Consider the following 26072-nt stretch of genomic DNA (forward strand, 5'->3'; position numbering starts at 1 on the left):
TGTTGAAAATGTTACATAAACCTGTCTCTGTCTTCACCTGGAGTGTTTTTGTGGTGTTGATATGATGTTGGTTGGTCAGTGTCAGTCAGTATGCCAATGGGACCTGACCCTAACCTTCTAGACTGGTCCTCACTGCACCATGGTACTAAAGTCATCTCTTACTTTTTATAGGACTGTTCTCAGCACCAGGTAAACATTAAGTCCACTCAGAAACACTTTATTAAACCCTCTCCCTCCCGACCCTACCACATGACCTTATAGACTTGGGCGGTGTGTTGAAAGAGACATCCATGTTGTTTTTTCTTTTTGTTCCGTACTGTTTTCACTGTTGTGTGGGTCCTCTCTCACTTTTTATAGGCATTTCCTGTCTCTTATATAATTTTTCCGTTGTTCTTCTTAAAGTCAATCACATTCACATTTGTGAGATCATGGCTGACTGAGCCTCCCATTGGTCACATTGTAAAAATGGTGGGTGCTGCTGGACATGGTTTGAGGAAGAAGAAAAGAGAAAGTAAAAAACAAAATGAGACGTCTAACAGGCTTTGTGTATTTGGTTCATGGTCACAGAGTTGGAGGAGCAGACACGCAGGGCCCTGGAGCTGGAGCAGGAGAGGAAGAGAGCCAGGGAGGAGGCGGAGAGGCTGGAGAAGGAGAGACAGGCAGCGGAGGAGGCCAAGGCGGAGCTGGCCAGGCAGGCCGCTGACCAGATGAAGAACCAGGAACAACTGGCCGCTGAGCTGGGCGAGTTCACCGCCAAAATAGCCCTGCTGGAGGAAGCCAAGAGGAAAAAGGAAGAGGAGGCCACTGAATGGCAGCAGAAGGTAACTACCTCTCTACATTCTGTGTCCTGGTTACAATATACACTGTATAGAATACACTGTATAGAATCAGTCTGTTGTACACAGTAGGTTGTACTGAAATCGTTGCACCTTCCTGAAATAAGTCCCATAACTCCCCTCTTCTCCTCCCCCTCCCCTTCTCCCCAGGCCATCTCAGCCCAGGACGACCTGGAGAAGACCAAGGAAGAGCTGAAGACTGTGATGACGATCTCGTCGACGCCAGCGGGCGGCTCCACTGAGAGCGAGCACGAGGAGCAGGACGAGAACCACGCTGAGGACGCCGCCGAGCTCTCCCTGGAGGGCGTGAGCGCCCTGGACCTGCGCAGCGAGGAGGAGCGCGTCACCGAGGCCCAGAAGAACGAGCGCCTCAAAAAACAGCTGCAGGTCAGTCCCCTCTGACCCCTAACCTTTAACACCACAAGACCTGATGACCTCCCCTTAAAGGGCTTTGTTTAGTTGCTGGATGGTGTTAACTGTCATTGAGAGGTTTCAATCATCTCTCTCTACTCTTTCCTCACCCAGGTGTTGAGCTCGGAGCTGGCTGAAGCCATAGACGATACCATGAAGACTCAGAATGACATGCTTCACGCGGAGAACGTGAAGGCCGGGAGAGACAAGTACAAGACCCTACGTCAGATCCGCCTGGGCAACACCAAGCAGCGCATCGACGAGTTTGAGTCCATGTGATCTGGTCTGGGTTCCCCCATCCGTCCATTGGCGACTCGCTTTTCGTCAAAGCAACAGGCGCTGTCCCTCCTACACTCCCCCCTTTTCCCCGTACCCATACCCGCCTCCAGAGGGCACGGCCGCCACCGCCTCAAACTTTGCCAAAGCTCTGCCCGCATCTCCATCAGGAATCGCCCAATTGGGCGCAAGCAACGCTTTGCACCGTTCCGAGCATCCTATTCTCCTTGTATTGCAAAGAATATGTCTGTGCTTTGCTTTCAAATATCTAATATGGAGACACAAGAAAAACCAAAATGGGGGAAGATTGGATTTTTAAGCGAACAAGGCCTTCGGAAGCTTTTTTTGTTGTTCTCGCCGGTAAGCTAGTATGCAATGCTTTAGTATTACTGACTCTGTTGTCTTCAGTTGAACGTATTGATGTTGTCTGTTACTTTCAAAACCGTTTTTGTTCTGATCTATGATTCTGACACGTTTCATTGAAGCACTGTTTCTTAAGTTCTCTGTGCTCAACTTTGAAGGTAGATCGGTCCGAGGCTGGTAGAGAGGCTTGTGTTAGTTAGGGGATCCATCCATTCAGTTATGTTGTGAACAATTTCAAAACATTTAATTGTTTTAAAACAAATGAGCCTATGGGTAACAGGGTTGACGTGTTATGTTATGACGTCTTCTACCACAAAATGGCCAAAAAGAGTAGAACAAGCTCTCCTGCTTTTACACTATGATTTGACTATTAGATGTAAAAAATATATATTTTGGGAAAAAATATATTTCAAAAGGAATATTTTCAACATATTAAAGTGAGAGTTCAGTTGTAACAGGGTTGGCCTTTAAAATGAGAGACCAGGTTTTTTTTTGTAACCTTAAAATGAATCACTAATCGCATGAAATAAAGTCTTCAGAAATGACTTTGTCAAAGCAACAAAATAACTATTGCTTAACAATGATGGTGAAATGTTGATGTTAACTGGGTTAAAGTCTTCCTGGAAGTCGGAGGCACGGAGAGGAATGCTGAATTTTGCCACTTTAGTAAGTCTTTATTCAGATAAAAAATATGATTTATTGAATTTACCGTGGTCTATATTAAAGGGCACTTCATTGAAAAGAACAGGCTTTTAAAATTCTATATTGATGCACCATTTCGTCTTAAAATATCAAAGGGATGCAAAAGGAAGTCGTTTTGTGGAACGGCCCTACTATCTAGACTCTGAGCATCAGTGCAAAGCCACTACACCAGTCTTGAGGAGAGGTGCGAGTCTTGATGAATAAATGACTGGTCTTCAATGGGAAGCCAATGATTTCACGTGATAAGGTTGTAGAATATAGCGAGATTTGATTTGGTGCTCAAGGATACATAATGTAGTAAAGCACATTTGGTCGGAGATACTATGATAAGCAAATTGGTTAGGCGTGTGTGAGAGATGGGTAGGAAGAGAGTGAAAGCTGTTAGTTTAGCTCCTGTGAGCTGACTCCTAGTGTTTCATGTCCAGTCACCATAGATGGTTTTCACTGCCTACCAGCTCACAAAGGCCCAGGAAAGATGGACAGAGGTGCTGTGAGTGCCAGCATGTCTGTCTGTCTCTGCATCGTAGTAACTTTTGAAGAGGTATACCATGGTCTTTCTGGCTGGAGAGCACATGAAAACATCAGTCCTCATCGGAGAACAGATTTCTACCTCAATACTGTAACCACAGTGACTGACCAATCAAACACTCGGTCTCAATCCCCTCCCACAGATTCTGAGTTTTGACTGTGGCTTGACTAGTTCAGACTAGGAGACGATGTTGCTTTATTGGTTAACATTTCAACCAAAATAAGAATGCTATTTTTATGCCAGATGTACTTTCAAGCGGTGACTCATTCAAGTGTCACTAGTGGAGACAATTGATCAAAAAAACGTTTTACACGGTGGCCTCTTTGATACATCTACCTTATGTTTTGTGTTACTAAAGTTTCTCTGAACTACACCTAAATTACCCAGAAGATCAAAGGTCAAGCAATCCAAGCCAATCCAGCACCGAGGACGCGGCTGTGAGTCTGTATTTTCTGTAGTGGACTGTTCTGATACTGTGCAGTAGTGAGTTTGAGGACTGCAGTGACCCAGGCTGTGTAGACATGGTGTCTGTGTCCTGTGGTAGTGGAGCTGGTTTGACTGGTTATTGTTAAGCGCTGTTTGGACTCGGGAACCTGTATCTCTCTGGCGACAGCCAACTGGGGCCAGAATAGGACCATCATGTTTCTCTTCTGCTGCTGGACAGATCTGCTCACCGATATCTCTGCCACAGCTGTCAGCAGGGTGGATGGAAACCCAATGGCAGAGTGCCACCAATTTAGGACTGTGAAGAGACAGACGGGTGCAGATGTCAGAGGTGAATGTTCCCCCCCTATCTATTCGCTCTCATTCGAGGGACCCAACCTCTTGGGTCAACCCCACCCCCCACCTCAATCTTAGAATTCTGCAGATTTAAGTGTTATGTTCAGTGGGAATGGAGAACAGGCCAATTACTTTTTTTCAGACTTTGATCTTTTCTAACCCAACCTTTTTACTCGCTCCAACTCAAATTAACTCCAGTTTTGTGGATAAATGTTACTGCTGTGTTTTGAATGAACCGGAGTGTTTAGTTTTTATTTGCAATCGGATGAAGTGATTTGTTATGCTACACTAGACAGCTGGTTTAAGTTGATCTTTAAAGCCAGAGTTAATGAAGTAAAGCACTTGTTTGGATCCGGAGGACACTGAAGGGGCTTGACCCAAACCTGCCTTTTCGTTAACCCAGCGAGTGTCCAAATATAGGGGTTATATTTGCCATAGCAGGTTAAAAAAAACTGTGCTTCCAACTGTTATTTTTGTAATGTGTTCCAAGATCAAACTAACTACCAGCATGCATCAGTAGCTCACTGGAGGTGAAGAGAGAACTACTCTACATGCCACCATCCCCCATATTTAGGGCAGGGTGCTATGAGTTGGGCTTTTCTTGGCTGAGCCTGTTAGCCTGCTTGTGTTTGGCCTCCAATGAGAACCGTGTCAGTGATGCCTCTTTTGGAAACAGCTGTCATGTTTGCGGTTCAATTTTTCCTTAAGTTTAAACTAGTGTTTCTGTAAAATAAAGACACAGCCCATTGGTTTCACAATAAAAGTTAAGTTGTCTTATTTTTGGGGGGGTTTACCAATCATTTAAACAAACTATATTTGACACCAGTAAAAGATATGTTTAAGTGATTTTGAATGTGTCAGTCATTCACCTCGAACAACACTGGTCATTCAATGCAGGGCAGACAATGCCATCTTGATGCTTAGTGATAAGAACATGCAGTTAATGTACATTTTTCAGATCTAAAGATTTTCTCTCAAAAAGCATATCTGGTTACAACAGGAAAGGTAAATGAACCATTTAGTTATTTACAGTAATTGACTGACTTGTCGCACATCAAATATTTGGCTCATTGCCGTTTTTCGAACTTGTTCTGACAGCTCGACCTCGAGGGAAGAATTAATGGTTGGATTAAACCATAGACATTATCTGTCCCATTATGCAGTCTGAGATCACAGGTAGCGCCCGTCTCCATGTAGGCAAACAAATGGAAAGGGTGCATACAGTAACCTAGAGTGTTTGAACAGGCATACAGTCAAGGTTGGTGATTTACTGCAACCTGCAGTTTCCTCACACGTATAATTCATTGGTTGAACGCTCCCGATGACATTATGTGATCCTTCCTTAACCCATAGGAAGTCTCACCCAGCTGACTACTTCAAAATGGTGAAAGGTCTCAATGGCGCTGCCCATGCTAAAAAAGGCTTTTAGGCACTACAGTCCATCTCTGGATGAAACCATGTCAGTCCGTGGGCAGTGTGTATACAGGGGAGTCAAATACAAAAAGGCCTTGGGGGTGGAGTCACACAGGGTTGCCAGTTCAAATCCAAATTAGACTTATTTTCCAACATACTTAGAATTGAAATGTAGTTATAACAGTGTAAATATGTGAACAAACACAAGTGGTGCACTGGGACAGGGATCAGGTGGTCACAGGTTCTAATCTTGATGAGGCCAGAGGTTTGAAGCCTGGTGTGTGTTTGGTTAAAAAAATCAATCATTTGTTTCTGCCCTCAGAATTAGATGACAGGAAAACTCCAATCTGTAACAGAGTAAATGTTATTCTAGGTCTGGTGTTCTGGAAATTAGAGTTATAATGACTGACTATTTGAATCATATAGTGTAGGACAACTCATCACATCTGACTGCAAGACTATGCATTTCCAACAAAACAAGGACAACCAATTGTTAATGAAGAATACAAACCAAAAGTATATTTGATAGGCATGGCGTTGTCAAGCTAATACAACAGAACTGATAAATCAAACTCTGATACAATAAAATTGAAGAGACAACACTTTATTTTAAGGGTCCATAATAAACCAAGTTATTTACAAACAGTACACACCATTTATTAATCAAAGTGTTTAAATATCCTGTGTTGTCAGTTTAATCTTTTACCAGGTACTGCTGAAATGTCTACCAATGTCAAGCCCATCTTTTTGGTAGAAAATACACTGGTCACTCAATATGTATAAATAGCGCTCACTTTAGATTAGGGGCTGCAAAAAGACAACTGTTTAGTAAATGGGTTATAAATGTGGGAGTAATGATTAATAAATGAACATGCCTTAAATGGTTTATTACAGACTATTAAAATAAAGTGTTACCTGAACATGGTTGAGTATTTCATGTGTCATAAAGCACAATGCCGTGTAACGGCATTACTTTCTGCCCACGTCCGGGCCCTCGCTGACACAGTGCCAGAGAGAAGGTTCTTTGTTACAAAATAAAAAGTTGGATTTTTTTTCAACCAACCCACTGCATATTTCAGGCAGCAGTTTACCCATTTCATTTCACCTAGCTGGCCACTTGGGTTCAACCCAGCCTAGGCTATTCTCCATCCCAAAAAAGTCAGAATAACTCACGAAAGAGGTAGCCAACTCACCTTTTTCATGTATCTAATTTGATTAATATTCCTAAACATATCTGAAAATAATCAAATGTTGCCCAGAATATCTCATACAGTATTATTATTCAAAATGCACCAGCTATATATAAACAGCTTTTCATGAATCGTTTAAACACGTACAGGTATATAATCCTAAATGAACGATACAATTTGTATCAACAAAGAAAGGCTTTCTCTGTCTACCAGGAATTGTGCCGGTAACTAACAGATTGTCAACATCAAGCCAAGTGCTCTGAGCCCTTTGGATAGGTCTTCAGGGAAAACAGCCAAAGGGAATTGACTTGGGATTTGAGCTCGAGTCTACTGTGTCTGCAGCAGGCTTGGAGCCAAAACGAGGGGCCAGAGACGTCCCTTAATAAAACTAAGATAAGACAACAAGACAAGGTCGACGAACGTGCCCGTCTCTACAACTACTGCAAGGTACTTACAGACATTCTCTCAACTGAGAAGACTAACTCAGCCACCTAATCACAACAACAAACACACAGCACTGAAAAACAGAAAACAAATAAATTAGACATACAGATATAGCATATCCCCAACAACCAATATTCTGTTGATAAATGGTCATCAATTTGGGGGTGAATATTTACAAATGGAGTAAAAGAATATAGCATAGAAGTAAGATTAGGCATAATCAGATCCCTCAGATTAGATTTCCAAAGTGATTTTAAAAATGTTTCAGATTTGATAAACAGCGGAGGAAAAGTGATTTGTGAATCAATGCACATCATCACCTGCACATGATTAACACCAAGTTATCCACAAACAAATTCAAACCCTTATATTGTCAAAACTACAACTAACTGTTGTTATGAATAGGGAGATAGAGCAGTAGGCTAGCTGAACTCAGTAGCCGGACCGGGACTTCTCAGCTAGGATGGCGGCAGCTAGCTGCTGGGCGTCTGTCACATCGGGGTTCCTCCCCATAACCCGGCCCACCAGCTCAGAGGGGAAGATGTTACACAGGTTGAGGTAGACCTTTCCCCGTACCGGTTCAGGGCGGGGGGCTCCTGGTGCATGTGGTGGGGGGGCATGGACGGGCAGGATGGCTGAAGGGCATGGGATGGGTGAGGGGGCTGAGAGGAGTAGGGTGGGTGAGGGGGGTAGTAGGAGTGTGTGGTCTGTCCCCATGGAGATGTGTGTCCCCAGCCTACATCGTGGGTCTCTGGTAGACTGGTAGGTCTCACAGCGGGACTGAGGGGGTTGGCTGCAGTAGGGATCCCAGGAGAAGGCTATCCTGGGGGGCAGCGCGGAGCGTTCGTAAAGCCGGGAGTCTGACAGCGTCTCCAGCCACGTGTTGGCCAGGCAGCGGCCCAGAGGGGAGCCAGGAGGGTAGGGGTCGGACTGGGACACAGAGGGGTAGTCTCCAGGGCAGCTGGAGCAGGCGCCTACGGCCTGGTGCTGGAGGGGATTGGGGAGGGGGTACAGAAGGTGCTTCAGGGGGCTCGTCGTGGAGGAAGCTGTGGCCCCGAGCCAGGTTCTGGTGACAGCCATAGAGGGCAGAGGTGGGTGTGTGTGTGGGGGTTGTGTGGCTCGAGCAGGGGGGCAGAGTGTTGAGAGTACAGGCGGTTGTGTTGATGGTGCTGATGCTGATGCTGCTGATGGTGGACGTATTTGTCCAGCAGAGGGCCTGGGCAGCACAGACAGGAGGCTCTCTCTCCGTACGAGTCACAGCCGCTATTGCCACAGTCTGACGAGCCCAGCAGACACAGGTCGGTGTCCAGCGGGAAGCGGCACTCTGGACTCCTCCGTGCTGCCAGGCCAGAGTGGGCCGGCGTCACTGAGTAGTAGCTCAGATCTGGAGGGTCACAGCTGGAGGAGTAGGGGTCAGGGTGGGGGGGCGGCAGGGTTACGTAGGGTGTGTCCCTGCCCAGGCTCGGTGGCTGTTCCTGGGGATCGCTGAGGGCAGAGGAGGGGGGTCCTCCAGGGGCAGGGGAAACAACAACTACTCCCACTACTGAGGCTGTTGCATTTCTCAGCGTGTCTCAGCTTGCCCTCTGCCTCGCCGTAGGACAGCGCCCGGATGCTGGGTTCACACTGCCTTTTGGGGGCAGAACCTCTCTTGGTGCCCATCGCTACATTGTTGAGCACGCTGTGGCTCTTCACCAGCCCGGCCTCGCCAGCCTGGCCCTTGGCGCTAGTAGAGGTGGCAGAGGTCTTGGCGCTGGGCACTCCTCTCCGGGTGGTAGTACTTACACTTGTGGCCGTAAGTGCACTTCTTGCCTAAAGAAAGGGGGAGAAAGGACAGGGTACTGGATAGCACACAGGCTAGTGATGATGTGGCAGTGGTTCACTTAGAAAGTAGCAATCCAATGCATCTTCAGCACCAGTAGCTGGAAGTCATCCAGCTGATGAAGAAATGATTCATTCACATTATAACACTGGGAGAAGTCATGGACATGGTCGAGGTGAAGTGATAAACGTACTAAAGAGTTAATAATAATGGCGGGACCCACCGTAAGGACAGGGCTGCTTCTTGTGCTGTGGCATGATGGGACGTTTCCTCAGGAAGTTCTCCAGACTGGGACCATGACGACCTAGAGGGTCATCAGGAGGCATGAACCTGGGAGGGAGGGGAGAGTGAGAGAGAGGGAGGAGCGAGAGAGAGGGAGGAGCGAGGGAGAGGGAGAGAGATTATTAACATATTAACATACTTAATCCCTTTCAGCCAAGCATTAGCATAATGAACATCATACCACTTCTAGGCTAAAGAAGATGGACGCTAAGCCGGAGCCGTATCACTCCTTCCTTACTTGTCGTTGACAAACGAGTACATGAGCAGCCGCTCGTCAATTAACTTCTTCCACTCTGGCTTCTCACTGGCCAGGTCGCGGTAGTTGTCGTTGGAGACGATGCCGTCGGACTCGTAGGCCATCTTGATGATGAAACGGTCGTCATAGCAGACCACCCGCCGACCCTGGACCCGACGAGATGGAGTGAACACCAAGATCTTGTCCTTTTCCAGACGACGTAAGATATCCTGGTCTAGACACACAGACAGAGAGACAGAGAGACACAGAGACCGACACAGAGACCGACACAGAGACCGACACAGAGACCGACACAGAGACCGACACAGAGAATTGGAGAACCGTGTAATCCAGTGAGCACTGAGGCCCATCTGACATACGTAGGTGAACTCTCAGCTGTGTGTTTGTGTGTTTACCTGTGATGAGGGCATCAGGGCGGGACTGCTCTTTCTTCCAGGACGGCACAAACACAGTGATGTCACGGTGACATCGCTATAGGAACCAATCAATAGCCAGCTGGATGCCGTAGCAGGAGAACACCTCCTTATTGCCGTGGCGACAAGAGATCGAGACAGACGTTAACTACCTTACAGGCTCTAGCATCATATCAACAATATGTAGGTGACTTTGACAACAGTTACACAACTACCTTTACATAGACCAAGCAACGGCTACAATGGAGGAAATAGGCATTGTGTGTTTTCTGTAATCAAGATGACCGTCTATGGTTCATAGACCCTACCTCATTGTCACGTTGCTACCGTCCAGGACGAGGTTGTCCTTGTCCCCCAGGAGGAGGCCTGTCTGACCTCCCCTGCTGCGCCTCCACATACCCACAGGTAGAAGAGGAGGACGAGGGGGCGGGCTGTGAAGCCGTGGACCCAGTCAGCTGTTGGTTTGTCTCGGCCTTACGGCCCAGTTTGACCAGCTCTCCCAGTATGTTGTTGATGAGCGTGTGCGATCGATGTGGAGGTACTCGAAATCCAGGCCCAGGATGCGGCCTGCTCCATCCTTCTCCGGATGGTCCTTCAGGCCCACGAATCTGTCTCAAACATCCAGCTCTGGCCTGAGCGAGAGAGAGAGAGAGAGAGAGAGAGCGAGAGAGAGCGAGAGAGCGAGAGAGCGAGAGAGAGAGAGAGAGAGAGAGAGAGAGAGAGAGAGAGAGAGATAAATGGATGGTTCAAAACGATTGGAAGAGTATTTCAGTGAGTAAAGCCAAAAGACCAGTTGAGTTCCATCAGACAAGGCTTGACTTCAGTTCAAAAACAATAGGAGGGAATCCATGTCAATAAAATGTCTCGTTAAAGTTTGAATCTCACGAGACATACATCTCATACACACCTCTGGTGTCAGTAAACTGTTGAGAAACTTCAACAGGCTTGACTCTATCGACACCTGGGAGATTCATTTCTTGGCTTTAGTGAGGACAGGTAGACGGATCTGTGAGCTTCACCTGAGAGAGCAGAGAGAGAGAGAGACAGAATAATTGAATATACTAAACTAATGATCCTCCATAAACCAATATTTTACACTTTTGGACAAATTGTACTGCAATAAATACAGAACTTGACATATGCTCTGCGACAGACTGCTGTCTTAGGAAACATATGGGAAGTATTGTATGTTTTCATAGTAAATAAGGCCATGTCTAGGCTACTCAAACACTGAACCTAATTTGGTTGTGTTGGATGTGACTAGCTGACCTGAGCCGAGCTCCCCAGCAGGGCACAGATTGGCTGAGACAAAGAGGGGTGCGTTCCTGGGGGTGCCCTGTCCTAATTAAGAGGTTCCCGCACTTTTAGAGGGGCCAGCCACAGCGTGCCACCTCCCACCCAGCCCACGTCACAACACATCAATCTCAGGGGGAACAGAGGCTGCTCTGTTTAAACACAAATAGCCATTATGTGTTGGGCTAAGGCCCGACTCCCCCAGTGCTTCAGGAACATATGGTTCCTCCCCTGAGGAAGAGTCACTCGTTTGAACAGTAAAGGACCAGGAAGTAAATCAATAGAAACACTCAGGCCTCAATGGTAACCAATAGGGTGGCAGAATTTGATGACTTGCAAGTTGCAATGAGGAAACATTAGGTCTGTTCCTCGAAGATAGGGCACCATGGTACTTGGGGTAATTTCCTTTTCAATCCAGTCATTTCAGAAGTAATTTCAGCATTGAAATACAAATTCAATGGAAAAATCCTCACTTAAAATAAACTGCCATTTTCAAACAGGGGTTTCAATAGATCTCTTGTATTGTGAAATGGATTTGAAGACCCCAACCCGGATGGGCACTATAAACAACTGCATATTATAATATCACAAGAAATAACAGTCAGTGTATAGCCCACGGCATCATCATTTAGTCATAACTGTGCAACAATGTGGTTACAGGGCATCATCACGTTAGCAGATACATCTGTTGAGTCTGCAGCCTCTAGCCTTTTAAAGGTTAGGCCTAAAACCTCATCTAAATGTTTTCATGTCTGCTAAAATATAACATCCCTTAAAGGTGTCATGGTGGGGTGGGAGGATGGGCGTGTGCGCATTATATGAAAGAGGGCTGCTTAGCAACATGGCCCAGGGTTGCTAGGCTACAGCGGTTGAAAGAATGTCCCCTGAAAAATATTCCAAGACAGACCCAGAGCTGGAATAATTTACTATTTTGTGCACAAAAGGAAGACCCGGGGAAGAGGGGCCACTTAAGTGTGTCTGACTGACGTTCCCCAACAATACAACTGCCAGTTGCACTCTGGGTCACCTCCGCTGCAGCCATTGTCGGGTTGGTGATCTGAGCGCCCGCCGCCTGTCTACAGCCGCACACACAGAAGGGGACTGGGTTGTGTTGTCTAGGTGACGAGCCTCTCGAAGCAACAGTCCTCCTGATGGGATGCAGAACATGCAGTGGAGGGTGTCCGCCCTGCTCTGAGGCCTTCGCTCAGCATCTTTCAACGTGTGTTCTCGCAGGCACTCTGGATGACCTAGCTACCTGTTGAGAGAGACGGACAGCAGAGATTTGAAAAAGACTTCGGCCACAAAGAGAGCAGGGAGAGAGGGTTTCAGTGTCTCTCTCATCATCATCATCATCATCCCAGAGGCTCGCAGAAGCTGCTTCAGACATGCAGATTATCCAATGTCGGCTAGAAACCAAAACGGCGTTACAGAAATCTTATGTCATGTAGCCTACAACCTTTTCCTCGGAATCACGTAGCTCATTATCAGTGGTCGCATAACTATCAAGCTGTGTGGACTATGATGTCATGCCTTGTTGGACAGCCGCCAGGCTCAACTGCCGTTTCATTCCATAGCATCTTTCAAACATCAGCATCTTTCAAACATCAGCCCGACAGTCCAGAGTCCCTCCTCCTAGTATTGGCGGTCCATTCATTGATTAAAGCACTGAAGCGGTAGGCTAATGAATATGTAACACAGGGTTTTGGACTGGGAAGACAGCGGTGTGTGGGATGGGGTCTGGGTGTTCCCTCCTTGGTTCTTTCCAAAGAAAAGGAAGGGTTAGCTCAGTTCAGCACTGGCTGGGAGGGATGGAGAGGGCTGAAGGCTTTGCTGCCATTAGCCAGGGCAACAGATGTCTTCTAGAACCGCAGGGGAAAGAGAGCAACTTCTGGTCCGCTCTCCCTCCCTCCCGCTCCGCGTAGCACGCTCCATGGAGCCCGCTGCGTCCGCCCCGCCAGACAAAGTCACGTGACACTAAAATGGAGAACCTTCTCTTCTTCATCCTAAAAAAAAAATCACAACATTGTCCCTTCCCCATCTCATCAGCAACACATCACTCAAACTCCACCCCCCAGCCAGTAAGAACCTTTCTACTGCCTTCATCTCAGTGGGACAGCTTTTACAGTCCTGCTCGTCCAAAAGTATTTTGAAGCAGAGCAAAAAAACAAATAATTTACCTACATTTTAAAACCAAACTACTATCAAACTCTCCAATAGCGTCTTAGAATTTAGAACGAGGCCTAAACCACAGACATGAAGCTTAGTTTGATTCTCATTCACTTTCGGAGAGATTAATAGACAACGTGATCAAAGGTGACCACTCCACTGGTGAAGAGACATGCCCTTGGTCAAACATAAATCACTACACATTCCAAGGAAAAATAACACGAAGGCCTAATTGGGTACAGCTAAATACTAACATATTTGATGTCATTACAAAACGCTCATGGCAACTTGTTTTCGTAAAACTCTTATAATTCTGTCAGAAGACATTTGACATAAGCCTATTGTCATTCTGCACTGAAACAGACTACATGGTTTGATGGGAAAGATAGGTTAAATAGTTAGGCCTAATATCTCCACTTACCCTGACCTCAGCAGAACATCCAACGGCCAAACAAAGCAAACCTCCTAAGTAAAATGTCCTTAAGGAAATAACTTGGTTCATTCGAGCATTAGAGAAAGCTTTTAGAAGTTCATAGATCCCTGCTCAACAGATGTGAGCAAAAAATGTAGTATTTCACATTCCATACGCTTCCTACTCTTCAAACCCAAAATCCAAGGATAGTGTGTTTATCATAAGGCACAGTTTTTTCCAAGCCAGCCAGGCAAGTTGAACAATGAGTAGCTCAACAGATGGAGCTACAATGTCGACCGTTCCTCGGATAGACACTGGCTGCCTGGCTCCACCAATGGGAGTGCAGTGACCTCACAATGAGACACACAAACGCAGGCGGGCAGACGCATATGAACCCAGTCTCCTATAGGCATGCGTAGACAGACAGGAGACACACACACACACAGCCCCTGTCACTCTGAAAGGGTCTTCCCCTGTGTGACCAATGAATCAACGAGGGGGTGTATGGTCAATAATAGAAGCAGACAAAGGGAGCCATGCAGGCAGCTGCAACATGAGGCCAGTGCTACTAGAACACAGGCCTGGGGTGAGGAACACCTGGCTAGTTGGGGTACTGCAGCCACTCTAACTCCTTTGTTTTTGGCTTGGTTAGGGTGAGGGTCAGGGTTACACACTTCTACTGGGGTAAATCATGTTAAAAGCACTGCATGTCCTTACAGAGAATGCAAGAGGGGAGGGGGTAGTCGCAGTGGGGTGAAAGGGGACAGGATGGGCATGTAGGGTGGGCTGGAATGAGGATGAAAAGGGGGACCTTTTTATTGTTGCGGGGGGCACAGTTTAAGGGAAATGACTTAGAAGCACAAAGAATTAGTTTAGTTCCTGAACTTTAAGTTGGGATAAACACTGCATGTATTTAGGCTAGAGAAAACAAAATTTGGCCCACGGGCCACTAGTTGGGGAACGCTGCAGTAGCCCATTGACCGTAAGCTGCCAGCCTCGCTCTGTTACAGTGGCTTAGAGACCATCTGCCCCCTCGGCTTAAAGTAAACAGGTCTCTTCGCAGCAACAAGTGCTGGAAGTCCACCCCATACCCCGAGTTGCATTCTCAGCCACAAATAGCTGGCATTCCTCAAAATGGCAGCAGGTCTTCAACACAGCACTGCAAACAGTTTCAAAGGTTAGACGAAGATTTGGTTTCAAATCAGGAATAGGACTAGGGCAATAGGCCTGACCTACACAAATTAGGGTTAAAAAGACAAGTAGTGAAGTAGAGAGTCTGGGACACTTTTACTAGAAGACCCTGCGCTACCACTGTCAAAGGGAGCAGAAGAGGGCCGTATGGCCACCGTCATAGAATTAGGAATTAGAATAGTAATTTAATAGCATCTATGGCCACTGTGCTCTCTGACCTTTTATTTGACCCCACTGACCTTTCAGTTACCACTGAAAGGGCCACATCACCACTGACCTCCAGCCATCTCAGTCAACATACACTGTCATGTTCAGTAGGCACAAAACAGGAGGAAAGTTCAGGAAATGTTTAGAAAATTATTTTTGCCCTAATAAAAAAAATTGTTGAATCATTTTAATTACTTTTGACCACTGACCAGTAATGGCTGCTATTGACAGGCTGCCTCCAGCCTTGGCAGAGGGGGCCAGGTCAGTGAGGAGCAGCAGCAGGAGTGTTGTGGTCCATGGGGCCAGGGTGAGGACCTGGAGGCAGGCATGAGAAAGGGAGATACCCTCATGGGACAGGGCCAGCTGTTGGGCCAAGCCAACTCATTGCCCAGGCCAGACAACCCAGTCAGTCAACCCACCCAATTGTGAATGGTGGCTTCTGTTAAAAAACATCAAATCTTTCATGAGGCCTCCATGCTCATGTCTGGGGTGCAGGTGCCCCTCTCTCTTACAGCTGAATGGACAAGAGGAGACAGTGGGACACGTGCAGGCTGGCCTGGGTAAAACACACGGAGCCTGTTGTGATCTAGATCGCTAAATGTCTTACTTAAAATGCAGAAGAAATTCACTCACCAGTGGTAGGTAGCCAAGTTAGCAGCATTTATTTGGTGGTCCTTACATGCTCTAGTCTACAGTGACAACAGCTACTGGGCGTGGTATTCGACACAAAGTTGGCTGGCTAAAATTAATAATAGTTGACAGCTGCAAAATGATACCGTTTGTAGGTTACCTTACTAACGTTAGTTAACGTTAGCTAGCGTTGACAGGGTTACAGACTGCCTGCAGCATTGCGGCTTCCTTTTGAAGTTCGACGTGCAATTCATACCAAAATCTCGATACTTTCAGAACCACCAGTAACATCGCCCAAGCTAGCTACATACAAACGGCTAGTCAAATGTATGGCACTTGTACGTGTGGCCCAAACTTGAACATTTCTTATCATGAAACGAACCTTTGTCATGATGCTGTTCACATGCTGATGCTTAACATAAACATCCGGCTCGAGTTGTCTGGGAGGGAGCTAGAGCAGACAGGCTAGAGCTAGGAGCAGTGCGTGGTAACGTTACAGGGTCATCTTGTGGTGAACTGACAGAAGTACAAGGAGTCTTTAATTAAATGGGTTACATGGTTTGTATAAATGTTATTGTATTTTAAGTGTTCCAAATATGATATCTCCATAATGTTTTAGGCTCAGATTAAAAATGACATTCAATTTGTTTACAGCCCCACATTTATTTCACACAATAGAGAAGACTGAATGCTTTATGTTAAAGGGTTACAAAACTACCACACACAATTTAGTAAATTACTTAACATTTTATTCAATGGAAAAAAAGACCTTGAGGAAAATACAATAATTCCCACAATACACAGAGGGCATAAATTAGAGTAGCATGGTAGAAACACTTGAGGAAAACATGTCACCTGGCACCTGGGCGGCAGAGAACCTTGTCACAGCGTTGCTGCAACGTTGCCACAGCCAAGGGCACACTGCTGTGTTATGCAGGAAAATCAGTGATTTAAACTCAGAATTGTGTCATTTTTTAAATGTGAATGAACAGAGGTTGAGGGTTATTCCTGTACATGAACCTCCAAATGATACAAAAGCTAAAAAAAAGGGAGAATTGCCCTAAAACAATACATAAATATTTATATTGATGCACATTGGTTTAACAAAACATTGCTTCTGTAAACATTTTCAACATAATGTGTGCATTAATTTTTTTAAACCACTGCAGTCGCATAATTATAAGGGTAATAAAAATGACAGAAACAAACTAAATCTAGGAGTTTAAAATGTTATCGATACTTTCTGTAGTGGTTTGTAACACTGTTAAAATGTGTGACTTATGCCATCTTGGCATGCATCGCGTTTCACAGATTTGCAGAGGAAAAAGCTTCTCATTTCTATATTCTTACAGGCCTCTTTAGGATGTGACAGTCCACTGTAAGAGGGCCAAGCTTTGGAGGGACATGTAACCCTAGAGACATTATGATTTCCATTCTTAAAAATAAAAAAATTGTCCATACACACATACAAAGAATCTAACCGTGGTGCCAGTCTATTTCAGAAGACAAGGACAGTGGAGCTCCTTGCTGCTGCTTCAGACTGGCACCCAGGCTAACCAGGAAACATTAGGACAAACAAGTGCAGTCCCATTTTTCACTAGTTGGATCAAGAGGCGAGAGGAAAACAAAAATAAAACCAGGAGCTGCTGGGGTTTGGAAAAGCTTCCAGGTTGTTGTCGTGTTGCTTTAATCCATAGCATACTACTGCCTGGACTGGGACAGACTGTACAAAACAAAATGTTCCCTTCTGCCCTCAGAGTCAAGATACTAAAATAATGCAGACAAGCTGAGGGGGTGAAGCTACCCGACTATGTTAGTCTGTTGGTATTAAAGGGTCCAACCTCGAATTACAACGATTTCATAAATGTATCAAAATGGGGACCATGCTGCTTCATAATAGTTTTTACATTTATTAATTCAATCTCACTCAAATGTCAGATTTTGATACATTTCCTGTAGGAGTTATGAGCAAAACCTAATGCATTTGTCACAACAGATTGTACAAGTAGCCACAAACGTAAACCTGAATTCAGTGGAGGGGCCCATTAAAATGAAAAACAAACAAATCGAAAGCTGTGGTTGCTGATACATTTGGATATGTTGTGGATTTTAATGCTTCATCTACAAATCTTTAAGGTATATTTAATCTTGACACTTGTTCCATTGTATACCCTGGTCATCATGCTACCAAATGGTGGGTCAAAGTCTCAACTCATGACCAAGACCGTTCTCTAGAGTCTACTGTACATATCAACCCATTCACAGTTTGCCCAACACGACCAAGGAGAGGCAATGTGGCACATTAAAGTTGAGGGAGGCTGGAAAAGACCCTCAGGAGTATATGGGACTGGAAAGGCCCCTATAAGGTTGCAGTGTCCTATTAAGGGTTAAGTCGACATCTTTGTTGAAACTTCTCTCTATACTTTAACCCTGTCTGAACCTTTATCAAGAGGAAGGCCGGAGTGAAAAAGAGACAAAAGTTACATTTTCAATGTCAAGCACGACCCATTTGAAAACGTAACCATGTGGTGGCAACGGCGTGTCAGTCAGAGGAACTGATCTAAGAAACGCTCAACACAGAGGTTGACCTGAACATGACCTGGACTAAACGCAATATCAAACTAAAGTATGACCTTTCACCTGTCTGGTGTTATAAGGTCCCCTTCCTCCGCAACAGTCTCTCATCCTTTGTTATTTTCCTCTCTTTCCATCTTCCTCTGTCACACACACACACAAGCCCCTCTCTCTTCTTCCAATAGAGAGACATTAACATCTACAAGTGTTTTGAATAAGTCGGGCTCAGATCCCTACTTCCACTGGTGCAGGAGGTAAGGGAAGGCTCTAGTAGGGTTTGGGGGCCAGAACCCAGAAAAGCTGATGACGATTGTTGTCAGAGCAGAGTGGCCAATGGGCATGATGACAGCACTACCAACTGACAAACAAACAAACACAGTCCCATCAGCCTATAGGGACCCTGTGGCCTTCCCTTCATGATTTCAGTCCGTTCATCGTGCAATTGTCTTTTCTTAATAGAAACAGGTGATATTTTAGGTATCGCGCCGCCTCAGAGCTCAGTGAAGCTCGGTACTCCAGTTGTACGTCAAGTTCAAGATAATCATTGTCATGAGTCATCATTATGGTGGTAATAAACCGAGGGGTGCGGTCTTCATGCTGCTGGGTGTGTGTGTACACTACCAGCTAAGCAGGGAGGTACGGCCCAGGGTCATGAAGTAGACCTGGCTGGAACCTCCAGAGCGCACCGATGCAAAGAACACCTGCAGGACAAAGACAGTGTGAGAGAGACAGAGTGTGTGAGAGAGTGTGAGAGAGTAGCTTCATTGTCAACATCTCTAAGCAAGTAAGCAAAGTGTGTGTGTGTGTGTGTGTTGTGCGCAGAACTCACCTTGTCATTCCTCTCACACAGGAACTTGAGTCTCTGGGCTCTCTTGTGCATGAAGACCCCATCCAGGTGTCCTGTCTCCACAGACCTGATCTCTATGGCCTTCTCCCCCCAGCCCATGATCTGGTTGGACCTAATGTAGGCTACACACACAGATGGACAATCAAGTTAGTAAGAACATGTGTGTGTGTGTGTGTGTGTGTGTGTGTGTGTGTGTGTGTGTGTCTTAAAACATGTTTAATGTGTGTGTGTAAAGTGCATTCGGAAAGTATTCAGACCCCCTCACTTTTTCCACATTGTTACGTTACAGCCTTATTCTAAAATTGATCTACACACAATACCCCATAATGACAAAGCAAAAACAGGTTTTTACATAATTATTCAGAAGCTTTGCTATGAGACTCGAACTTGAGCTCAGGTGCAGCCTGTTTCCATTGATCATCCTTGAGATGTTTCTACAACTTGATTGGAGTCCACCTGTGGTAAATTCAATTGATTGGACATGATTTGGAAAGGCACACCTGTCTATAAGGTCCTACAGTTGACAGTGCATGTCAGAGAAAAAAACCAAGCCATGAGGTTGAAGGAATTGTCCGTAGCGCTCCGAGAGAGGATTGTGTCGAGGCACAGATCTGGGGAGGGTACAAAAAATGTCTGCAGAACTGAAGGTCCCCAAGAACACAGTGGACTCCATCATTCTTAAACGCAAGAAGTTTGGAACCACCAAGACTCTTCCTAGAGCTGGCCGCCCGGACAAACTGAGCAATCGGGGGAGAAAGGTCTTGGTCAGGGAGGTGACCAAGAACCCGATGGTCACTGACAGAGTTCCTCTGTTGAGATGAGAGAACCTTCCAGAAGGACAACCATCTCTGCAGCGCTCCACCAAATCAGGCCTTCATGGTAGAGTGGTCAGACAGATGCCACTCCCCAGTAAAATGCACGACAGGCCGCTTGGAGTTTGCCAAAAGGCACCTAAAGGACTCTGACCACGAGAAAGAAGATTATCTGGTCTTATGAAAGCAAGATTGAACTCTTTGGCCTTAATTTTATTTATTTATTTCACCTTTATTTAACCAGGTAGGCAAGTTGAGAACAAGTTCTCATTTACAATTGCGACCTGGCCAAGATAAAGTAAAGCAGTTCGACACATACAACACAGAGTTACACATGGAGTAAAACAAACATACAGTCAATAATACAGTAGAAAAATAAGTCTATATACAATGTGAGCAAGTGAGGTAAGGGAGGTGAAGGCAAAAAAAAGGCCATGGTGGCGAAGTAAATACAATATAGCAAGTAAAACACTGGAATGGTTGATTTGCTGTGGAAGAATGTGCAAAGTAGAGATATAAATAATGGGGTGCAAAGGAGCAAAATAAGTAAATAAATAAATACAGTAGGGAAAGAGGTAGTTGTTTGGGCTAAATTATAGATGGGCTATGTACAGGTGCAGTAATCTGTGAGCTGCTCTGGCAGCTGGTGCTTAAAGCTAGTGAGGGAGATAAGTGTTTCCAGTTTCAGAGATTTTTGTAGTTCGTTCAAGTCATTGGCAGCAGAGAACTGGAAGGAGAGGCGGCCAAAGGAAGAATTGGTTTTGGGGGTGACCAGAGAGATATACCTGCTGGAGCGCGTGCTACAGGTGGGTGCTGCTATGGTGACCAGCGAGCTGAGATAAGGGGGGACTTTACCTAGGAGGGTCTTGTGGATGACCTGGAGCCAGTGGGTTTGGCGACGAGTATGAAGCGAGGGCCAGCCAACGAGAGCGTACAGGTCACAGTGGTGGGTAGTACATGGGGCTTTGGTGACAAAACGGATGGCACTGTGATAGACTGCATCCAATTTATTGAGTAGGGTATTGGAGGCTATTTTGTATATGACATCGCCGAAGTCAAGGATTGGTAGGATGGTCAGTTTTACGAGGGTATGTTTGGCAGCATGAGTGAAGGATGCTTTGTTGCGGAATAGGAAGCCAATTCTAGATTTTGGATTGGAGATGATTAATGTGAGTCTGGAAGGAGAGTTTACAGTCTAACCAGAAACCTAGGTATTTGTAGTCAGAGCCGTCCAGAGTAGTGATGTTGGACAGGCGGGCAGGTGCAAGCAGCGATCGGTTGAAGAGCATGCATTTAGTTTTACTTGTATTTAAGAGCAATTGGAGGCCACGGAAGGAGAGTTGTATGGCATTGAAGCTCGTCTGGAGGGTTGTTAACACAGTGTCCAAAGAAGGGCCAGAAGTATACAGAACGGTGTCGTCTGCGTAGAGGTGGATCAGAGACTCACCAGCAGCAAGAGCGACATCATTGATGTATACAGAGAAGAGAGTCGGTCCAAGAATTGAACCCTGTGGCACCCCCATAGAGACTGCCAGAGGCCCGGACAACAGACCCTCCGATTTGACACACTGAACTCAGAGAAGTAGTTGGTGAACCAGGTGAGGCAATAATTTGAGAAACCAAGGCTGTCGAGTCTGCCAATGAGGATGTGGTGATTGACAGAGTCGAAAGCCTTGGCTAGGTCAATTAATACGGCTGCACAGTATTGTTTCTTATCGATGGCGGTTAAGATATCGTTTAGGACCTTGAGCGTGGCTGAGGTGCACCCATGACCAGCTCTGAAACCAGATTGCATAGCGGAGAAGGTATGGTGGGATTCGAAATGGTCGGTAATCTGTTTGTTGACTTGGCTTTCGAAGACCTTAGAAAGGCAGGGTAGGATAGATAGGTCTGTAGCAGTTTGGGTCAAGAGTGTCCCCCCCTTTGAAGAGGGGGATGACCGCAGCTGCTTTCCAATCTTTGGGAATCTCAGACAACACAAAAGAGAGGTTGAACAGGCTAGTAATAGGGGTGGCAACAATTTCAGCAGATCATTTTAGAAAGAAAGGGTCCAGATTGTCTAGCCCGGCTGATTTGTAGGGGTCCAGATTTTGCAGCTCTTTCAGAACATCAGCTGACTGGATTTGGGAGAAGGAGAAACGGGGAAGGCTTGGGCGAGTAGCTGTGGGGGGTGCAGTGCTGTTGACCGGGGTAGGGGTAGCCAGGTGGGAAGCATGGCCAGCCGTAGAAAAATGCTTATTGAAAATCTCAATTATAGTGGATTTATCGGTGGTGACAGTGTTTCCTATCTTCAGTGCAGTGGGCAGCTGGGAGGAGGTGTTCTCCATGGACTTTACAGTGTCCCAGAACTTTTTAGAGTTTGTGTTGCAGGAAGCAAATTTCTGCTTGAAAAAGCTAGCCTTGGCTTTTTTTTTTTTATAATTATTTTTTTTTTATAAATGTTATCCCATTTTCTCCCCAATTTTCGTGGTATCCAATCGCTAGTAATTACTATCTTGTCTCATCGCTACAACTCCCGTACGGGCTCGGGAGAGACGAAGGTCGAAAGCCATGCGTCCTCCGAAGCACAACCCAACCAAGCCGCACTGCTTCTTAACACAGCGCGCTTCCAACCCGGAAGCCAGCCGCACCAATGTGTCGGAGGAAACACCGTGTACCTGGCCCCCTTGGTTAGCGCGCACTGCGCCCGGCCCGCCACAGGAGTCGCTGGAGCGCGATGAGACAAGGATATCCCTACCGGCCAAACCCTCCCTAACCCGGACGACGCTATGCCAATTGTGCGTCGCCCCACGGACCTCCCGGTCGCGGCCGGCTGCGACAGAGCCTGGGCGCGAACCCAGAGACTCTGGTGGCGCAGTTAGCACTGCGATGCAGTGCCCTAGACCACTGCGCCACCCGGGAGGCCCAGCCTTGGCTTTTCTAACTGCCTGTGTATATTGGTTTCTAGCTTCCCTGAAAAGTTGCATATCACGGGGGCTGTTCGATGCTAATGCAGAACGCCATTGGATGTTTTTGTGTTGGTTAAGGGCAGTCAGGTCTGGAGAGAACCAAAGCCTATATCTGTTCCTGGTTCTACATTTCTTGAATGGGGCATGCTTATTTAAGATGGTGAGGAAAGCACTTTTAAAGAGCAACCAGGCATCCTCTACTGACGGGATGAGATCAATATCCTTCCAGGATACCCCGGCCAGGGCGATTAGAAAGGCCTGCTCGCTGAAGTATTTCAGGGAGCGTTTGACAGTGATGAGTGGAGGTCGTTTGACCGCTGACCCATTACGGATGCAGGCAATGAGGCAGTGATCGCTGAGATCTTGGTTGAAAACAGCAGAGGTGAATTTAGAGGGCAGGTTGGTTAGGATGATATCTATGAGGGTGCCCGTGTTTACAGATTTGGGGTGGTACCTGGTAGGTTCATTGATAATTTGTGTGAGATTGAGGGCATCAAGCTTAGATTGTAGGATGGCTGGGGTGTTAAGCATGTTCCAGTTTAGGTCGCCTAGCAGCACGAGCTCTGAAGATAGATGGGGGGCAATCAGTTCACATATGGTGTCCAGAGCACAGCTGGGGGCAGAGGGTGGTCTATAGCAGGCGGCAACGGTGAGAGACTTGTTTTTAGAGAGGTGGATTTTTAAAAGTAGAAGTTCAAATTGTTTGGATACAGACCTGGATAGTAGGACAGAACTCTGCAGGCTATCTTTGCAGTAGATTGCAACACCGCCCCCTTTGGCCGTTCTATCTTGTCTGAAAATGTTTCATCCCTAAGCCAGGATTCAGACACGGCTAGAACATCCGGGTTGGCAGAGTGTGCTACAGCAGTGAATAAAACAAACTCAGGGAGGAGGCTTCTAATGTTAACATGCATGAAACCAAGGCAATTACGGTTACAGAAGTCATCAAAAGAGAGCGCCTGGGGAATAGGAGTGGAGCTAGGAGGAAGAGAACAGAGGAGGAGTAGGATAAGGGTACGGCTAAAAGCTATGAGAATTGGTCGTCTAGAACAGAGAGTAAAAGGAGGTTTCTGGGGGCGATAAAATAGCTTCAAGGTATAATGTAAAGACAAAGGTATGGTAGGATGTGAATACAGTGGAGGTAAACCTAGGTATTGAGTGATGATGAGAGATATTGTCTCTAGAAACATCATTGAAACCAGGTGATGTCATTGCATGTGTGGGTGGTGGAACTGAAAGGTTGGATAAGGTATAGTGAGCAGGGCTAGAGGCTCTACAGTGAAATAAGCCAATAAACACTAACCAGAACAGCAATGGACAAGGCATATTTACATTAAGGAGAGGCATGCTTAATCGAGTGATCATAAGGGTCCAGTGAGTAGAGGTTGGTTGGGGTCACGGCGATTCAGACAGCTAGCCGGGCCATCGGTTGCAAGCTAGCATAGGATGGATTAATGCCAAGCATCACATCTGGAGGAAACCTGGCACTATACCTACAGTGAAGCATGGTGGTGGCAGCATCATGCTGTGGGGATATTTTTCAGCAGCAGGGACTGGGAGACTAGTCAGGATTGAGGGACAGATGAACTGGGCATAGTACAGAGAGATCCTTGATGAGAACCTGCTCCAGAGCGCTCAGGACCTCTGACTGGGGCAAAGGTTCAACTTCCAACAGGACAACAACCCTAAGTACACAGCCAAGACAACACAGAAATGGCTTGGTCTCTGAATGTCATTGAGTGGCCCAGCCAGAGCCCCAACTTGAACCAAATCTAACATCTCTGGAGAGACCTGAAAATAGCTGTGCAGTGACGCTCCTCATCCAACCTGACAGAGCTTGATAAGATCTGCAGAGAAGAATGTGAGAAACTCCCCAAATAAAGGTGTGCCAAGCTTGTAGCGTCATATCCAATAAGACTCAAGGCTGTAATAGTTGCTTCAACTGTAAAAGGTGCTTCAACAAAGTACTGAGCAAAGGGTCTGAATAGTTATGTAAATGTGATATCAGTTTAGTATTTTATATAAATCTGTTAAAATGTCTAAAAACAGGTTTTTCGCTTTTTCATTATGGGGTATTGTGTGTAGATTGATGAGGGGGAAAAAACTATTCAATCAATTTTAGAATAAGGCTGTGAGGTAACAAAATGTGGAAAAAGTGAAGGGGTCTGAATACTTTCCGAATGCACTGTTCGTCCCAGTGTGCGAGTGTTACGTACCCACTGAGGTGGGCATCTCGCCCCACTGCAGCACCACGTCTTTGGTGATGCGTCCGTAGGTGTTAACGTAGACACCCTCATCCTCGTAACACACCAGCAGCTCAATACCATCCGTGTTGGGCAGGATGATGATGGCATGGGACTGGATATTGGTCTGGATCTAAAGGGGGTAGGGAGGGAGGGAGGGAGGGGAGAGACAGAGCAAACAGAGAAACAAAAAGGTTAGTCTTGGGTCGTATTCATTAGGAACTTAGCTGAAGAAGAAAAAAACAACATCTGAAACAAGTAGGGACCATCTGTACTTGCCCAATAAGAAACACTAGTTTTCGCTTTCATCTTTTTGCTACGGTGTGATCTAATGAATATTCCCCCAGATACATGGGCTGAATCTCAAAGCGAAAACTTGGCCCTTAAGTCCTATATCGAGTGGCTACTTGCTGTTGTGTTCAACAGTGATCACTCCAGTCTGCCAGTGTTTTGGCCAAAATGAGCATTGAGACGATGTCCCAACTGAAACTTTTCTACATCTATTTGCGGGCATCGTCTTCTGCGACCTGTTCCTGTAGCACGACTCATTTGCTATAAAACACAGACACCGGGTTCCTTGGGCAGACAGACTCATACTCCGATACAGTGAGAAAGATGTTTTGTTTTTACATCTCCATATTCCTGCACAAAATATGAGCAAATAAATCGGTCGCCAGTGATTTCATCAGCTGGTTTTAGCTTGTTGTAGCCTGCCGCTAGCTAGCTTCACTGACAAACATAGGGAATTTCAGTTAGCACTAGCTAAGGATGTTGGGCACTGCACTGACAAACAGCATGTAGCTTGTCACTTATTTACGAAAGTTTGACAGCTTGTTGTAGACATGTCCCCAGTAGTCAGTCAGCACTTCAACATATTTCCAAAGCACCAATCGCTATGTTGGGTCAGCGAAACGCACAGCAGCAGACTCGATAAATGTACTGACTCTGGGCAGAGCATGCTGTTTGCTGCTTTATTAAAACATGTTTATCGTGATAACATTTTACTACAGTAGCTAGCTAACTTGCTTATGGAAA

At 46.0% G+C, this 26072-nt stretch overlaps 2 protein-coding genes and 1 pseudogene across 3 annotated transcripts in view; 1 reads left to right on the forward strand and 2 right to left on the reverse strand.

Annotated features, from left to right (window-relative positions):
• The window catches only part of LOC120051329 (radixin-like), a 36466-nt gene extending 31813 nt beyond the window's left edge, over positions 1 to 4653 (forward strand). The window contains exons 12-14 of the mRNA XM_038998147.1: positions 568 to 821; positions 987 to 1223; positions 1362 to 4653. Of these exons, the coding sequence (XP_038854075.1) occupies positions 568 to 821; positions 987 to 1223; positions 1362 to 1526 (656 nt within the window). The 3' untranslated portion in view covers positions 1527 to 4653. The remainder of the gene's footprint in view (positions 1 to 567; positions 822 to 986; positions 1224 to 1361) is intronic.
• Positions 4654 to 7072: 2419 nt separating this feature from the next.
• On the reverse strand, positions 7073 to 12049 carry LOC120050769 (annotated as a pseudogene).
• Positions 12050 to 16345: 4296 nt separating this feature from the next.
• LOC120051330 (mitogen-activated protein kinase kinase kinase kinase 4-like) overlaps positions 16346 to 26072 on the reverse strand; it is a 49879-nt gene continuing 40152 nt past the window's right edge. For both annotated transcript variants that reach the window (XM_038998148.1, XM_038998150.1), the window contains 3 exons: positions 25011 to 25170; positions 19017 to 19156; positions 16346 to 18888 (listed from right to left, as the gene is read on the reverse strand). In XM_038998148.1, coding sequence (XP_038854076.1) covers positions 18805 to 18888; positions 19017 to 19156; positions 25011 to 25170 — 384 coding nt within the window. In that variant the 3' untranslated portion in view covers positions 16346 to 18804. The remainder of the gene's footprint in view (positions 18889 to 19016; positions 19157 to 25010; positions 25171 to 26072) is intronic.

This window comes from Salvelinus namaycush, chromosome 7 (genome assembly GCF_016432855.1).
Source record: "Salvelinus namaycush isolate Seneca chromosome 7, SaNama_1.0, whole genome shotgun sequence".
Lineage (NCBI taxonomy): Eukaryota > Metazoa > Chordata > Actinopteri > Salmoniformes > Salmonidae > Salvelinus > Salvelinus namaycush.